This window comes from Kockovaella imperatae, assembly GCF_002102565.1.
Source record: "Kockovaella imperatae strain NRRL Y-17943 chromosome Unknown BD324scaffold_14, whole genome shotgun sequence".
Classification (NCBI taxonomy): Eukaryota; Fungi; Basidiomycota; class Tremellomycetes; order Tremellales; family Cuniculitremaceae; genus Kockovaella; species Kockovaella imperatae.
This window is the reverse complement of record NW_019028954.1, coordinates 155046-170661: the sequence shown is the minus strand read 5'-3', so window position 1 is coordinate 170661 and position 15616 is coordinate 155046. Positions and strand designations below refer to the sequence as shown.

At 51.1% G+C, this 15616-nt stretch overlaps 8 protein-coding genes across 8 annotated transcripts; 6 read left to right on the top strand and 2 right to left on the bottom strand.

Moving 5' to 3' along the window:
• Positions 1 to 26: 26 nt before the first annotated feature.
• BD324DRAFT_635726 (Mago nashi protein) lies at positions 27 to 1543 on the top strand. The gene is made up of 9 exons (XM_022016836.1): positions 27 to 304; positions 386 to 391; positions 447 to 502; positions 553 to 612; positions 696 to 759; positions 818 to 905; positions 998 to 1087; positions 1142 to 1187; positions 1241 to 1543. Exons 1-9 carry the CDS (start codon positions 264 to 266, stop codon positions 1249 to 1251), a joined length of 462 nt encoding a protein of 153 aa, XP_021868669.1. The 5' UTR covers positions 27 to 263; the 3' UTR covers positions 1252 to 1543.
• Position 1544: 1 nt separating this feature from the next.
• On the top strand, positions 1545 to 4019 carry BD324DRAFT_635718 (hypothetical protein). Its single transcript, XM_022016835.1, has 12 exons — positions 1545 to 1728; positions 1877 to 2068; positions 2124 to 2197; positions 2265 to 2637; positions 2689 to 2813; positions 2863 to 2995; positions 3044 to 3242; positions 3292 to 3490; positions 3542 to 3557; positions 3609 to 3654; positions 3703 to 3810; positions 3866 to 4019. The coding sequence occupies exons 1-12, from the start codon at positions 1708 to 1710 to the stop codon at positions 3913 to 3915; spliced, it is 1536 nt and encodes a 511-aa protein (XP_021868668.1). The 5' UTR covers positions 1545 to 1707; the 3' UTR covers positions 3916 to 4019.
• Position 4020: 1 nt separating this feature from the next.
• On the bottom strand, positions 4021 to 6376 carry BD324DRAFT_683357 (hypothetical protein). The gene is made up of 3 exons (XM_022019182.1): positions 6247 to 6376; positions 5984 to 6161; positions 4021 to 5900 (listed from the first exon to the last, which is right to left on the bottom strand). The coding sequence occupies exons 2-3, from the start codon at positions 6078 to 6080 to the stop codon at positions 4228 to 4230; spliced, it is 1770 nt and encodes a 589-aa protein (XP_021868667.1). The 5' UTR covers positions 6081 to 6161; positions 6247 to 6376; the 3' UTR covers positions 4021 to 4227.
• Positions 6377 to 6822: 446 nt separating this feature from the next.
• On the top strand, positions 6823 to 8176 carry BD324DRAFT_583274 (ATP phosphoribosyltransferase; the record flags this gene model as incomplete). Its single annotated transcript, XM_022013612.1, has 5 exons — positions 6823 to 7021; positions 7189 to 7258; positions 7306 to 7655; positions 7706 to 7717; positions 7779 to 8176. The coding sequence occupies 5 exons, from the start codon at positions 6823 to 6825 to the stop codon at positions 8174 to 8176; spliced, it is 1029 nt and encodes a 342-aa protein (XP_021868666.1).
• A 122-nt stretch (positions 8177 to 8298) lies between these two features.
• Positions 8299 to 9610, top strand: BD324DRAFT_146973 (copper zinc superoxide dismutase). The gene is made up of 8 exons (XM_022012019.1): positions 8299 to 8428; positions 8621 to 8713; positions 8771 to 8814; positions 8881 to 8898; positions 8953 to 9044; positions 9100 to 9147; positions 9266 to 9410; positions 9464 to 9610. Exons 1-8 carry the CDS (start codon positions 8420 to 8422, stop codon positions 9477 to 9479), a joined length of 465 nt encoding a protein of 154 aa, XP_021868665.1. The 5' UTR covers positions 8299 to 8419; the 3' UTR covers positions 9480 to 9610.
• Positions 9611 to 9756: 146 nt separating this feature from the next.
• Positions 9757 to 11901, top strand: BD324DRAFT_635698 (PIN domain-like protein). The gene is made up of 11 exons (XM_022016834.1): positions 9757 to 9884; positions 9981 to 10042; positions 10103 to 10137; positions 10195 to 10272; positions 10314 to 10416; positions 10471 to 10534; positions 10584 to 10693; positions 10746 to 10949; positions 11004 to 11426; positions 11476 to 11540; positions 11605 to 11901. The coding sequence occupies exons 1-11, from the start codon at positions 9872 to 9874 to the stop codon at positions 11795 to 11797; spliced, it is 1350 nt and encodes a 449-aa protein (XP_021868664.1). The 5' UTR covers positions 9757 to 9871; the 3' UTR covers positions 11798 to 11901.
• Positions 11902 to 12007: 106 nt separating this feature from the next.
• BD324DRAFT_635692 (HMGL-like-domain-containing protein) lies at positions 12008 to 14488 on the top strand. Its single transcript, XM_022016833.1, has 12 exons — positions 12008 to 12480; positions 12567 to 12588; positions 12653 to 12713; positions 12768 to 12931; positions 12989 to 13076; positions 13126 to 13379; positions 13430 to 13488; positions 13540 to 13697; positions 13752 to 13886; positions 13943 to 14015; positions 14068 to 14223; positions 14275 to 14488. The coding sequence occupies exons 1-12, from the start codon at positions 12241 to 12243 to the stop codon at positions 14341 to 14343; spliced, it is 1479 nt and encodes a 492-aa protein (XP_021868663.1). The 5' UTR covers positions 12008 to 12240; the 3' UTR covers positions 14344 to 14488.
• BD324DRAFT_635688 (ubiquinone biosynthesis protein COQ7-domain-containing protein) lies at positions 14489 to 15616 on the bottom strand. Its single transcript, XM_022016832.1, has 3 exons — positions 15179 to 15616; positions 14863 to 15062; positions 14489 to 14761 (listed from the first exon to the last, which is right to left on the bottom strand). The coding sequence occupies exons 1-3, from the start codon at positions 15518 to 15520 to the stop codon at positions 14533 to 14535; spliced, it is 771 nt and encodes a 256-aa protein (XP_021868662.1). The 5' UTR covers positions 15521 to 15616; the 3' UTR covers positions 14489 to 14532.

Sequence of the window (15616 nt, the reverse complement as noted above, 5' to 3'; positions counted from 1 at the left end):
TTCATTGGAATCTGCTTATCAAAGAACATGACGTGGACCTCTTTGACTCCCCCGAGCCCTGCTGCTCCGCTCAGAAATCTATTGACAAGCTGTCTTCGCTAGTCTATCCAAGCTTAGAGTCGAATCTAGAACTACCTCACTCGCCCACGTACTGTATTATCGAAAGGCTTCAGAGCAAGTTGTGATATCCGCTTCAGGGAAAGACCAGCGAGCGTCGAAAAAAGGCTCTGACACGACCCATTTTCCTTACACCTCAGTCCAACATGGCGTCCACAGACTTGGAGAGAGATCCATTCTATGTCCGGTGAGTCGATAGTCTTGCAGTTTAAATCACCTAGGTCGCTGGACTTGGCATCATCAGACCTTACTGACTCGTCTTCCGCAGATACTAGTCAGTTTGACAAGCCCCCAAGTCTATGCAGCCATCCTTACTGATTTGACCACAGCACCGGGCATCAAGGAATGCATGGCCACGAGTTTCTGGAATTCGAATACGCTCATGGTGAGGCGCAAGACTGTCATCGGTGTGGGGAGCTGTGCTGAATGAAACAGGCCGTATCAGATACGCCAACAACTCAAATTACAGGAACGACTCGCTGATCAGGAAAGAGAGTGAGTCGACTTGTTCCTGGTTACCTCCAACATCCACGGCAGAGCCTCACCGTGACCTGACATATTGTGCTGAATCCACGTAGTGTATGTCTCTGCGACCGTTGCTGAGGAGTTGAAGAGAATCATCCGGGAGAGCGAGATAACAAAGTGGGAAAATGTCCATCACTGTTGCAAGCAAGGCACACTGAATCGTTTCGCTCTGTAGGGAAGACGACGCTTCTTGGCCGAAGAAGAACATCGTAGGAAGGCAAGAGCTGGAAGTGCGAGTCGACAAGGATCACATATCGTTCGAGGTGGGTTCCGTACGAATGAATGGTCCCGGAACACATCATTACTTGGAGATTACACTGGCTCGAGTCTCAAGCGCTGACTTCTTCCACTGTAGACCGCCAAGATTGGGTCTCTGGCAGATGTCAATGAGAGCTCTGATGCGGAAGGCTTGCGGGTGTTCTACTATTTGGTCCAGGACTTGAAGGTGAGCGACCATACTGTGCTTTCGCGTCCGACATTCGCTCAACTTTCAATGCAGTGCTTCATCTTCTCCCTGGTATCCCTTCATTTCAAGATCAAGCCCAGTGAGTCAAGAGCCACAGCATGCTATACATCCCATGCTGAATCTATTCTCCAGTCCAAGTTTGATCACCTCCCGAGGTGGAACAGTTCAAAAGGGTGCCCCATATGGGTCAGAGCGAATCATATGCATGATTGTATAGTAGATGTGCTTGATCTCCCGACCCAGATCATCCGTACAAGTCTGAGACTGAGTTGATCACTCAGCAATGCTCGCTGTGATGACCCAAGGGCCCCAACATGATCTTGCCTTCATATGTATCTATTGGAAAATGTCGCCCCCAGCGGAATTCTTCGGGTGGACCGGAACAAGGTCGATTTTGGGAACAATTCGCATTTCCTTCTCCTTTTTTTGCCGTCCTACCAACATCCTTGTTGATCTGCTTCTCTGCTATCGAAGGTGTACATTCAGTACAGCCACGAGCTTGTCGACTGACTTCGAAGCGCTCTATCTCAAACTCAAGCTCAGGGGGCATCGCTTTGTTTCGGATAGCAAATCTGCACACCTGATCGGTACATATCACCATGTTCACCAGAACCCCAATGGTGAGTGTTTAAGCGGATGCGAGGTGCTCGCGCAATGCGTGGGCAGAATTTACAGAAGATCGACGACTTTGAATCTTAGTATCTCATCGCTTTGTATCCCGCACGTCTAGCCCCGAAAGAAGCCTTGCTGACTGATCGCCTTTATCAGTCCTCAAACCTCCTCCGTCCCCTTACAAATCCTTCATCCTCCCACTCTCTCTCCCGCGGCCTGATACGGACTGTCCCACTTGGCTCGTCGCGTGGACTTGCCACTGCGAATGAGCCATACGATGTGGCTATCATTGGAGGTGGTCCCGCAGGATACGTAGCGGCGATCAAGAGCGCCCAGCTGGGATTAAAGGTGAGTGCAATTCCCACTCAAGGGTACAACGAGATCCTGACGTCTGTCTGTCCAGACCGTTTGTGTTGAGAAGCGAGGTAGCTTGGGTGGAACGTGTCTCAACGTCGGATGCATCCCATCGAAAGCCATGTGAGTTGGGATTACGGCATTTATCAGAAAGGGTGCGGTCGGTTGATGAGTTTCATTCTCAATGCAGGCTCAACAACTCCCACATCTACCACCAAACTCAACACGACTTGAAGAAGCGGGGAATAGATGTCGGAGATGTCAAACTCAACTTGCCAGCCATGTTGGCTGCTAAAGAATCCTCTGTCAAGACTTTAACCGGAGGTATCGAGACTTACCTGTTCAAGAAATACGGTGTCGACTACATTAAGGGAGCCGCATCGTTCGCCTCGCCTTCCAAGATTGACGTGTCTCTGACTGAGGGAGGAGACACACAAGTCGAAGCGAAGAATGTCATCATTGCGACGGGAAGTGAAGTCACTCCTTTCCCTGGAATAGAAATCGATGAGAAGAAGATCGTCTCGAGTACAGGTGCCTTGGACCTCACAGAGGTGCCAAAGAAGGTGAGAAAAGACAAGATCAGTTGAATCACTCGCTGATTTTCGTGTCTGTAGATGGTCGTCATCGGCGGAGGTATCATCGGACTCGAGCTCGGATCCGTCTGGTCTCGTCTCGGTGCAGAGGTCACCGTTGTCGAGTACCTCGGAGCTGTAGGAGCTGGAATGGACGGCGAGGTCGGGTAAGTGCTGGTACTATCAGGGCCTGAGCTCGTGCTGACTCTCGCCCAGAAAGCAGTTCCAGAAGATCCTCGCCAAGCAGGGTCTCAAGTTCAAGCTCAACACCAAAGTCATGGGAGCTGAGAAGGACGGAGACAACATCAAGCTCAAGGTTGAAGCTGCAAAGGGAGGCAAAGAGGAGACTGTGAGCTAAAAGTCTCTCAGAGGTCAAGAAGAGCTCACATTCATTCAGCTCGATTGCGACGTCGTCCTCGTCGCTATTGGTCGACGACCCGTCACTCAGGGCCTGAACCTCGAGGCCATTGGGGTCGAGCTCGACAAACGAGGCCGAATCGTCATCGACGATCAATTCAACACGTCTGCTAAGGGAGTCAAGGCCGTTGGAGACGTCACTTTCGGACCCATGCTTGCTCACAAGGCAGAGGAGGAGGGTGCGTAGTCGATACCTTGGCACTCTGGACTCAGCTCACTTTGATCCAGGTATCGCCGCCGTCGAGATCATCAAGCACGGACACGGACACGTCAACTACGACGCTATCCCCTCTGTCGTCTACACCCACCCTGAAGTCGCCTGGGTTGGAAAGAATGAGGAAGAGCTCAAGGCCGCTGGAGTCAACTACAAGATTGGCAAATTCCCCTTCGCTGCCAACTCTCGAGCCAAGACCAATCAGGATGCCGAGTGAGTGACGAGCCGCATTTCGACTAGCAAGCTTGCTGACGATGCCCCTAGCGGTTTCGTCAAATTTGTAAGCTGACCTAATTATCTGGTTCATATAATAGCTTACAAGGCATTCTAGATCGTCGAGAAGGATACTGACCAGGTCCTCGGATGTCATATTATCGGTAAGCCCGAGAGCTTACTCTTGCGTATTCAGGCTCACATTTGATCAGGCCCCAACGCTGGTGAAATGATCGCTTCTGCCACTCTTGCCATTGAATACAGGGCGTCTGCGGAAGACATTGCCAGGACATGCCATGCTCACCCTACATTGTCAGAGGGTACGTCCGTGATGACTGATCGATCTTCAAGTACTGACCGTCTACCCCCGTTTAGCCTTCAAAGAGGCTGCTTTGTCTAGTTACGATCAGCCCATCAACTTCTAGAGATCAGGTCATACAATGTGGGAAGCGCGGGGATAAGCGAAAAGATGGGGCATTGCAGAATTCGCGATGAGATCTGCATGCACATTGTGTCGTTCCGGCTCAACGAGCAACATGAGATCGATACATTGCCTGGTTTTTGGGTGTGCTTTTCCCACCCCTAATGGCTAAAGCCTATCTTGCGCCCTCTGGACATGTCGAATGATACAATCTGTGCCCAGCTAATTGAATTTCGTATCCTGTTGGCTCAGGTCCTTTCCGAGCCCTACGTCCCTCGATCTCGTCTCCGGCCTGCTCTCATGCCGCAGGGTAGCCCTATCCCTGCGTAGTTGCCCCGCCGGCCTGGAGTTTTGAGAAGGTAGTGGTTCCCGTCGGGATCGAAGCCTCCTCCCCCTCCTCCATGATTGTGTCCTCAGCCTGTCTAGCTCTTCCGAAATCATCTGTACTGCCGGAAGTGCTGCTCGAGGGATTCGCAATGTCCTTCTCGCCCGACCTCCTGATTTTCTCTCGTTTCCCCTCCAAGGCTTTCAGATCAACTTTTTCGAGATAACTCTCGGGAACCAGTCCTTCTTTCTCCTCTTCTCCACGTCCCAATGGAGAGACGACTCTCCCATCTGAACTTAGAATTTTCCTCACGCCTACGACCCATCCTTCTCCACCTCCTCTTCCTCGAACATCTACCAAATCACCTTCTTCCATTCCAATCTCATGCTCTCCAACCGCTTCGAAAGGGTACACTGCGCGGTACAAACCCCAAGGTTCATCTTCTTCCAAACCAGAATCTGATGAGAAGGCATAGTCATCCTCGTCGTGATCTGGTTCAGGCACTGGTAGGCGATACTCCTCATCACCTTCTGTCGTTCCCATCCCGCTCAAGCCACTCGCATTTGAATCGGACGAATCCTTTCGACGGATAAGGTTCCGAAACGACATGAATCCGAAACCGCCCCAAGACTTCTTCGACGGTCCACTTCCACCATTCCCATGGCTGTTGTCGTCTGAACCAAGGCCAAACCACCTGCTCGATGAACGGCGTGCTGAGGACCCTCCTGGGCCGGATAACGGCAGGCCAGGTCCTTGAAAACGGGGATCAGTGGGCGGAAAGGCGTAGTCTCGGATGATAACCGCTGGAAGGGGCGGTGTGGTGGGCGTGCTTCCGACGGCAGTAGTGGGCGAAGTTGGTGTTGGAGTAGGGTTGGCAGTCGAACCAGGGCTAGTGGGGTCAGGAGAACCTAAAGCGATGATTGATCCCTGAGGAGGAGCCTGGGTGGTAGATGAACGTGGAGAAGGATATTCGGGAATGGCAGTAGTGGTCAAAGAAGAGTCAGGTAGATTGGTGCTGGGGGTCGTCGAAGGCAGTCCAGAGATCGCAGCAGAAGGAGCAGAATGTGAGGTTGAAAAAACTGTACTAGCTCCGCTTTCAGGCAAATAAGGAGCGTCAGCCTGAGCGATAAAGGATGCTCCCAGTGCACTCTTTGGACGAGATTTGGAGGACACTCGACCTGTCCCGAGACTTGATCTTCGACCCACTGCGCCCATGACTGCCGCTGCTGCTGCGCTAGCTCGAGAAGAAGAGGTACTGCTCGATCTGTCTCTTGGTGGGTGGACCGTGTCGAGCCCTGGAGAGCTGGGAACAGGTGAAGATTTGCCATCGAGTGAGAAGATACCTGAAGCTGGTCTGGAGGAAGCGGGGGAAGGAGGTGCAGGTCGAGATGACTGAAGAGCGGAATTTGACCTGGGTTTAGGTACACGGTGGACCGGATTGGTACTGGCTTCAGAGACCGAAACACGGCGAGCAATAGGGCTCGTAGAATGAATGGGACCAGTGTGGGACGGTAACGAAGTCTCCGATTGGGATAAGTCGACGGTACCTTGTTGATTGACTTTCAAACCAGATGGAATAGAGTTGGAAGGCGTCATGGAGGATGGTGTGCTGGATTGAGATGTATTCAGAGAAGGCGAAGGTCTCGTCGGTGTAGGATTATTACCTTGCGAGGAGACGACGTCAGCGACGGCAGAGTTCAGGCGCATCTCAGTCTCTCACACAGGATCACGGTACAAAGACACTCACTGTCCGACGCATCTTTTGACCTCTGAAGTGAAGTCGGAGAGCTTGGCGAATGGATCTCATTCGGAAGCTTAGCCCGTCCGTCTAATTCGGAGCTCATGATGTGATAGTTTTTGATCAAGGGGGTCCAAAGTCTGATCCCACTGCTATTGCCAAAATGTAGCGATATCCCAAAGGTCGCCTGGAGGGCCGAGTCAGCTTGGGCGATTCTGTCGGGCATCACCGTGTTCTGCAAGGAGAGCGTTGAGTGGATGAATGTCACTTACAATCCGAAGCGCGAAGATTTCAGGATACAAGACTCCTGCAGTCCGAAGTCTGTCTCTTGAGCCGTCTGCCCTCGAATCTTCTGCAAATGGAGCGAATTGCAAGGTTGGTATGTTACCAATAGAATCCTATCAACCCCCTCGCAACTCTGAGCGGGTCCAGGCTTTGTGCTCCGCGTGCACGCGTTCATCAGATAGGCTTGTGGCTCGACAGCTTGAACAGCAACAGAAGCCTATTTCACCACGTGGCAAGATTTCCCAACTTTTCGGACCGACTACATGCTGTCGAGTCAATTCCATGACTCATAACAACAACAGCATCAATAGATCGTCAACGGAAGTCTTGGGTTCTCTAGCTACTATATCATCTTGTCATCGCAAGGTCACATCACCAAGCTCTACATTCCTATTTTTTGGCCTGACAACGTCTCAGCTCATCAACGTCAGAGTCGTCATCACCAATCTCGCACGTTTACTTATAGGCCCACCACATCCGGTCCGCACGCCATGTCAAGCAATCCGCCAACAACTTTCCTGCCTGTATCCAGCCCTAACGGTACTGGTGAAGGATCGAGGCCCATGTCTACCCAGCACTCATCCTCTGGATCCATATCCGTACCGTTCTCCGCAACGACAGGACCGTCGGCGCAAGGTCAGAAATCAAGATTTGGGGTGGACAGTACGATGAGTCTGCTGGTGGATAGTTTGAAAGACAGACTCTTGATGGCTGTTCCGAAGAAAGGGAGACTGCACGAAAAGTGTTTGGAGCTGTTGTCTGGTGAGTAGGGGGAGTGCGCCAGGAGGCACTGCGGTGAGGGAGAGATCCTGCGGGAGTTGGCCATGCTTTCAATGTGACCCAATCTACCACTTCATGTGGTCACTGCCGTCATGGGATAGCGCAGATGTCATTGTATTAGTGTGAGTCTACTGATATCTGCTTCCCAGGCGCCGACATCAAATACAACCGAGCACACCGATTAGATGTCGCTTTGGTCCAGAACCTCCCAATCGCTTTGTGAGCTTTTCAGCTTTTGAGGCTTCTGAGCTTATGCCTTGTCGCAGAGTCTTTTTGCCCGCCTCCGATATTCCACGATTTGTAGCCCTTGGATCCGTCGCCCTCGGTATCACAGGCCAAGATGTGATTGCCGAATCAACTCATGCAGAGGATATCACTCAACTGTTGCCATTGGGTTTCGGTAAATGCGCTCTTCAGGTTCAAGTGCCCGTCAGTGGTCCTATACAGAGTGTTGAGGGTCTCAGCGGAGGTCGTATAGCGACGAGTTTCGAGGTCCTCGCAGGGGCTTTTTTCAAGGATGTAGACGCTAAACTTGGCGGCCAGCAGACTACAAAAGTCGAGTATGTCGGTGGAAGCGTTGAGGCTGCTTGTGCTTTAGGTATGGCAGATGGTATCGGTGAGTGGTGTCGAACACGCCGTAGAATGAATGCTGATGCGATATCTCAGTGGATCTAGTCGGTGAGTAGGGAAGCTTGACGCTCGCCCCTGCCACCTCCAATGATTCGCTGACGCTGTACAGAATCCGGCGACACGATGCGAGCTGCTGGTCTTCACGCCATCCATACCCTCATAACTTCTGAAGCTGTCCTCATCACCCAACGTGTCCCTCACGAATCCATCACGCCGGCCTTGGCACCCATCATCCCTCTCATCAAATCACGTTTCGCCGGTGTCCTCGCAGCTAAAAAATTCGTCTACGCTTCGTATAATATTCAACGGGCAAAATTGGATGCTGCGCTCAGCATCACGCCTGGCCGAAGAGCTCCCACGGTCAGTCCTTTAGATGAAGAAGGTTGGGTGGCGGTGAGCGCCATGGTGGAGAGGAAGAAAATGGCAGAGGTGATGGACGAGTTGGAGACTGTAGGCGCGGAGGATGTCTTGATATTCGCTTTGGATAATTGTCGTGTGGGTGTGTGAGGTGCACGCCCGTATCAGCATGCAGTATAGACATATATAGAGTAGACAGACTTCAAAATGAGCTGCCACAATGGATTAAAACACCGACTGCGCCTTTCGGGTCACGTCACCCGAGCCGGTGGAGGTCCAGCGGGGTTGGGTTGAAAAGGCCTCATCCTCGCCATTCGCTTCTCTACTTTCTTGCCTCATCTCTCTCATCTCAACGGGATCTATCAACACTTCTTATCGTAGCTATTTGCAACCATGGTCAAGGTGAGGCGTTGTCTCGTTGATCAAGTACCAGGAGTTGATCACTGCTGTACCTCGTTTGGCTTTCCTTTCGATCACGACAACTCACTCCATAATACCCTCCATCGTATCCTTGTCCCGTCCAACCTGATCTGCCTCTCTGTTTGATCGATCTGTACATCCACCGCACAATGTGTATAACTTGTACCACTCTAGGCCGTCGCTGTCCTCAAGGGAGACTCTTCCGTTTCTGGAGTCATTACCTTTACTCAAGATGCCGAGGGTTCCCCAGTGACTGTATCTGGAGACGTAAGTGAACCGTGTGGAAAATTGGATAAATCAGATCACTGACACATCGATGGGCAGATCAAGAACCTCTCTGCGAACGCCGAAAGGGGATTCCACATCCAGTGAGTGGCCTTGAGAATCACTCGTGGTCTCCGGAATGCAAAAATCGAGACTGACTCTCAACCTAGCGAATTCGGTGACAACACGTCAGCTTAATACGGTCACTTGACGCCACCTGAAGCTGATTATGTCTCACACAGTAACGGCTGCACCTCTGCTGGATCCCACTTCAACCCTAACAAGAAGAACCACGGAGGTCCAGACGATGAAGAGAGACACGTCGGAGACCTCGGCAAGTCAACCAATGTCTTGTGCGGTGATGCTGGGCTGATGAAATCGCACTTCAGGAAATGTCAAGACTGATGGATCTGGTAACGCCAGCGTCAACATCACTGGTGGGTATCGTACATCCTTGGGATTAATCCCGTCTGTACCACCCCAAATCACCCGCTTCGATCGCTACTTTATCTCTCACCTTCTGCTTGCTGAAGCTCTCTGACACGATTTCAACAGACAAACACATCTCCCTCTTTGGCGCCCATTCGATTATCGGTCGATCCGTCGTCGTTCACGAAGGTACCGATGATCTCGGAAAGGGCGGGCACGCCGACTCGCTCAAGACTGGAAATGCTGGTGGTCGAGCCGCCTGTGGAGTCATGTGAGTGACGAATGGTATAAGCACCAAAGCTCATTGACTGATCTTCTCCCCAGTGGTATCGCCAATTAGGCTCAGAAAGGTGCACGATGAGCCGAGTGCTATCTAAGGGATGAAACGTAAAGGATAAGTGCGAAGCCCAGTCGAGTCCAGTCAAAAGTTGGTAGTTGCGGTCAAGTATGAATGAAAGTCTTTCAAGGCGAGCTCCTGGTGTTCTCAGCAGTAGGGCCATGACTTCTGAACGCTGGGCTCATTCTGCAAAATGTCTATTGCATCTTCTCATCCTTCATCTACACAGACTCTGCCAGTACTTGTAATCCTCTTGAAGGCTTTCTCACGGTGGATCAGACGCGTCATGGATTTTTGACCTTTTTCCGATCGAGTAACCCGACGAGATGCTCAATGTTCAGATAGCTATCGCGACCTTGGAGCTGGTTTCAAGACGCTAGCCCATCTCGCGCAAAATGGGTATCAAGGGTGAGTATGACTTACGATTCCTAAGCCAACAGAACTCTTGCGGCTTCTCACCACTGCATGACGCGAGCCATGACGTCTGCTGAATGCTTCCTCTAGGTCTTACGGGCTTGCTCAGTGAGCATGCACCTCGAGCCATGAGGGATCACGAGATGAAGACGGTGAGGGTCTGAGATGAACAGTGACATGGATCTTGGCTGAATCGAATCTTCCCTCGACAGCTCTTTGGCCGCAAAGTCGCCATTGACGCATCTATGTAGGCTGCCAAACCTATAGAAATACACGGGAGTGACTGATCTGGTGAAATTACTAGGTCCATCTATCAATTCCTCATCGCTGTCAGACAGCAAGATGGTCAAATGTTGATGAATGAATCAGGTGACGTGACGAGGTGCGTCGTTCCTCGATAAGGATGAGCTGACCCTTTGCCAGTCATCTGATGGGATTTTTCTACCGTACCATTCGAATGGTTGAACATGGGATCAAACCGTGCTATATCTTCGATGGCAAGCCTCCAGATTTGAAGAGCAGGACGGTGTGTTGCGAGCCTTCGACGGTAGAAAAAGCAGGATCTGATGCTTCGCCTTAGCTCGCAAAACGATTCGAAAGACGGGAAGAGGCCAAAGCTGGAGAAGAAGAGGCAAAGGAGACTGGTGCGCTGCCTTATCCATTTTGTTGTTGAGTATAGCTCACTCTGGATAGGTACCGCCGAGGACATTGATCGACTGGCTCGACGACAAGTCAGAGTTACCAAAGAGCACAATGACGAGTGTAAGAAGCTTTTGGCACTCATGGGCATTCCAGTCGTCACCGTGAGCTATATCCCATCCGTGAAAAAGGCTCAAAGCTCACATCCCTTTCAAGGCTCCCGGTGAAGCAGAAGCACAGTGCGCTGAACTAGCTCGAGCCGGGAAAGTCTATGCGGCTGGTTCTGAAGATATGGATACATTGACATTCAACTCTCCCATCCTCCTTCGACATCTCACCTTTAGCGAGGCGAAAAAGATGCCCATCTCTGAGATCCACTTGCAGACGGCCCTGGAGGATCTGAAGATGACTATGGACCAGGTGGGTGTGGAGACACATACCCTCTGATGGCAAAAGAAATGACCCTCAGCTCAGTTCATCGAGCTGTGTATTCTCCTCGGATGTGATTACCTAGAACCATGTAAAGGGATCGGCCCGAAGACCGCGCTCAAACTGTTGAGAGAACACGGTGGACTAGGCAATGTGGTAGACTTTGTCCGTGGCAAGATGGCTGAAAAAGCGCATGACAATGCGGAAGCGATAGCTCAACAATCTGAATCCGAGGACGAGCCCATTCACTCTGATCGAGAGAGCGAAGAAGGCGGTGGTGGAGACTGGGGAGAGGAGAGTGGTGGACCTTCCTCAAGTCCAATGAAGAAGAAGCCAGCGGCGCCTGCCAAGAGCCCGAAAAAGAAGAAAGTCACGAGTGCAGGGATGCAAATTCCGGAATTCTGGCCTTGGGAGGAGGCCAAAAAGGTGTTTTTGAAACCTGATGTGGTCAAGGGAGAGGATCTCGAGGTGAGTGCGGCGTCATGAATGGTGGCATCAGCCCTGACGTGTGCTTCAGCTCGATTGGAAAGTCCCTGACACGGATGGATTGGTGGACTTCCTCTGTCGCGACAAGGGATTCAAGTGAGTCGAACCCTTGAGCCGTGATACCGTTGCATCTCTTGGATATACCTGACCTTGTCATCAGTGAGGATCGTGTCCGCGCTGGAGCTGCGAAATTGGCCAAGATGATCACTGCGAAACAGCAAGGGCGACTCGATGGATTCTTCACGGTCAAACCGAAAGAGCCAGAAGCGAATGGGAAAAAGGCTGGAGATAAGCGTAAAGGTGGAGCGGTCGAGAAGGACAAGGGAGGTGCGAAGAAGAAGGGGAAGAAGTGATGAGTAGCTCGAGAGCTATGGTCGCAAGCATGGCATGGTCGACGTCTAGTACATGAGGTTCATTACCAAGTATTCCCGTGTATATATTATTTATCATGTCCCCCGTTTACTGATGGCTGCCCGCCCTCACCCAAACGCTCCTCTCTCCGATATCGGGAATGATTCATTATAGCGTCTCGTGATTGGTCCATTTTTAATTTTGACTCGAATTGGCGGATGACTCTCGGGTTTGAAATTTCCAGCCGTTCGTTCAAACTTTGGGAGCAGCAGCTTGACACCGACCAACTACTGTTTGCAAGCCAATCAACCATTCTATTGGACTTTTGATCTTTGGACAGCATACGATTGGAAAGCATCTAAACATCCCAAACTGATCTTGGAAGGACTTCAAATCAAGTGACACCGTTTTTGAAAGACTTGCACCCCACCTCGCCTCCTCCATCATGTGCCCTCACGTCCCCGACCAATCCAATCCCAACGGGGAAGAGATGGTACCCATCAACACCTCTTCTCAACCTCATATCCCACCACCCGTACCTGCCGGAACGAATGGTACTCAACCGAATGGACATCAATCCAATGGCGTCGATACGAATCATCACAGCGCCCCACCCAAGGTCAAGAGCCACAAAGATATGTACGGGAGAGCGAGTGATTTCTTGAGTAACACGAGCAATTGGAAGGTGAGTCGGCGTATCAAGAGCCGCGAAGGTCAAATGCGCGTCCCATACGTCTGCTTGCACTGCTAACGCCAATGGCTCTGCACCAGATCATCGAGTCTACCCTTAGAGGCGAGTAGAAGAAGCGAGATGGTGGAACCGGCGCCATGCCAGAGCTGACGTTTTCGTCCATCAGAGGGAGAACAGTTCGCAAATGCCTTTTTCACGCTTGAGACCAAGATCAAGATTGCTCAGATGTGCGCTGCATCTCTGACCTCGGTTGGTGGCTTCCGCTGACACCTCGCTTACAGGCTCGACGAATTCGGAGTCGAGTACATTGAACTCACCTCACCTGCCGCTTCGCCCGAATCAAGAGCCCACTGCGAGGCCATTTGCAAGCTCGGACTCAAGAGGACCAAGATTCTGACCCATATCAGATGTCACATGGATGATGCTAGGTTGGCCGTTGAGACGGGCAAGTCCGATTTCTGGCGTCCCAGGATTCTGGTCGTGTGACTGATGCTTGGGTCAGGTGTCGATGGTGTGGATGTCGTCATTGGGACTTCGTCCTTCTTGAGAGATCATTCTCACGGCAAGGACATGACTTGGATCACCAAGACGTGAGTATGCCGTGGCGCAACTTTCCCCTTACTGACTTCTCGTATCTAGTGCCATCGAAGTCATCGAATTCGTCAAGTCGAAGGGCATCGAGATTCGATTCTCATCTGAAGACTCGTTCCGATCTGAATTGGTCGACCTGCTATCTATCTACCGCACAGTCGACAAGATTGGAGTCAATCGAGTCGGAGTTGCGGATACCGTCGGATGCGCAGATTCAAGACAGGTCTACGACCTTGTCAGAACATTGAGAGGAGTTGTCAGTTGTGATATTGAGACTCATTTCCACAATGACACGGGATGCGGTAAGTGACCAAGCGCTTCAGAGAGAATCAGATTGACCGACAATTAATAGCCATTGCGAACGCTTATGCTGCGCTAGAAGCTGGAGCAACTCACGTCGATACATCGGTCGTGAGTGATGCACCTTGCGGCGACACAAAAACGTTCTGATGCCCTTCTCAGCTCGGTATCGGAGAGCGTAATGGAATCACACCGCTCGGAGGACTGATCGCTCGAATGATGGTCGCCGATCCTGAATACGTCAAGAGCAAGTACAACTTGCCAATGCTGAGAGAAATTGAAAACTTGGTTGCCGAGGCTGTCGAGATCTCCGTGCCATTGTGAGGCAGTCTCCCAGCAGATCTCGCGAGATATGTTTGCTCATTTGACGCAAGCAACAATTACATCACTGGATTCTGCGCTTTCACTCACAAGGCCGGTATTCATGCCAAGGCAATTCTTGCCAACCCTTCGACATATGAGATCTTGAACCCGGCTGATTTCGGTATGACCCGATACGTTTCCATTGGGTGAGTCCCAGAGTCCTGTCGACTGGCAGTGCAAAGCTGATCCTCGTCTAAACCAGACATCGATTGACAGGATGGAATGCCGTCAAGAGCCGTGTGGAGCAACTAAATCTCAACATGACAGACGAGCAGGTAGATGATCTTTCTATCGTTTTGCAGAGGTATGCCTGACTTGTCATTACAGATCAAGGACGCCACTGCCAAGATCAAGGAGCTTGCCGACGTTCGAACCCAGTCTATGGAAGATGTCGATATGATTCTACGTATCTACCACACTGGTATACACTCTGGAGATCTCAAGGTCGGACAATCCGCTGTGCTTGACAAGTTGTTGCAGAAGGTGAGTACGCAGCGGGGCCCGCATAGAAATCACTGCTGAGATCATGAATAGCACATGCCATCCCGAGAAGGCTCGCCAACGAGAGATTCGCCAAACAAGAAGGTCAAGGTCGATGTTTAGGGTAGAGACGGTCGCGGGCTCAATAAAAACGGAGATCAGACAGAGGCAGTCCCCCATCCTCGTCTATTAGAGTGATGGAAGTTTGTGCGACTTGAAGAGATCATAGAAGTGTTTATATCCAATGTATCACAATGCACGGAGGTTTCGCTATGGCTACAATGGAGATCTGAATCACTGACTAGAATTGAGCTAGATTCTCTCGCATACTTTTATGGCTGCTTTGCACCCCAATTCAATGACGGCACTGAGCAACGCATGGCCTGGAGCCTTTTGAGCTCCTTCTTCCACTGCTGTATCTAGATGTTCCAATTCATCGTCCCTGAATTCCGTGAGGATGTCTCGGAGAAGAGGGAGTGAAGGATGAGCAGGGTCTGAAATGGATAGCGTCTCGATGAGTGGTTTGAGGGCTTTCAATTGGCTGAGGGTATCAACAAATTTTTGTCAGCATCATATCGACAAGACCAACGTGGAGATCTAGCACAGGGATGTTGAACAGTAGACAATCTTGTCCTCACTCACTCATCATAATGCTCCCCTATGACCGTTTCTACAGCCTCGGTACATGCCATGGCTGCCTCTCGACCCATTAACCCTGTACTTGTGCCTAGTGCCAACGCCATTGCTTGCCATAATGGGTACAGGGCAGTAGGTCTGACATTGTGTTGTTTTCGCAAGAGATCCATCGTGGCGAGATGATGTCGTTCAGTTTCCCACATCGCCTAGAAGGGGGCAGAAAGGGAGGGGAAAATGCGTCAGCGATTCGATTTAGAGCGGAAGTATTGATAGAGAGGAGAGATAGAAGTAAAAGAATCAGAGAAAGAGACGAGGTACGAACCTCGATCTGAGCTGCAGACTTATTATCCCCCTTTAATTGCATAGCCAACTTTTGTCCCCTGTATATCCAATTGGCTCCCACTTCACCCGCTTGATCTACTCGGATGATCCGGTCTATCAGCTCTTTCTGAGCGGGTGTGAGGTTCGAAGGCGTGTCGTTCGTAGCCTCATCAGGGACCGTAGACGAAGACGTCGAGGAAGCAGGACCAGGTGTCGTTGACGTCTGCGGGGGACGTTTGAAGTACGCATCGGATGCGAGAGTTCGACATTGCTGGAGGGTAGGTCGAGTCGACCATCGAGCCAAATGATCGAGTGTGATTCTGGACGAGCTGGCGAGGATCATTGTATGCTAGAGGGTTGATTGTGGGTTTTGGAAGGGGAATAGCAGCTCTGCGATGGATGAATACGCGCTGATGTCAAGAAATTAGTTGAGTACAAG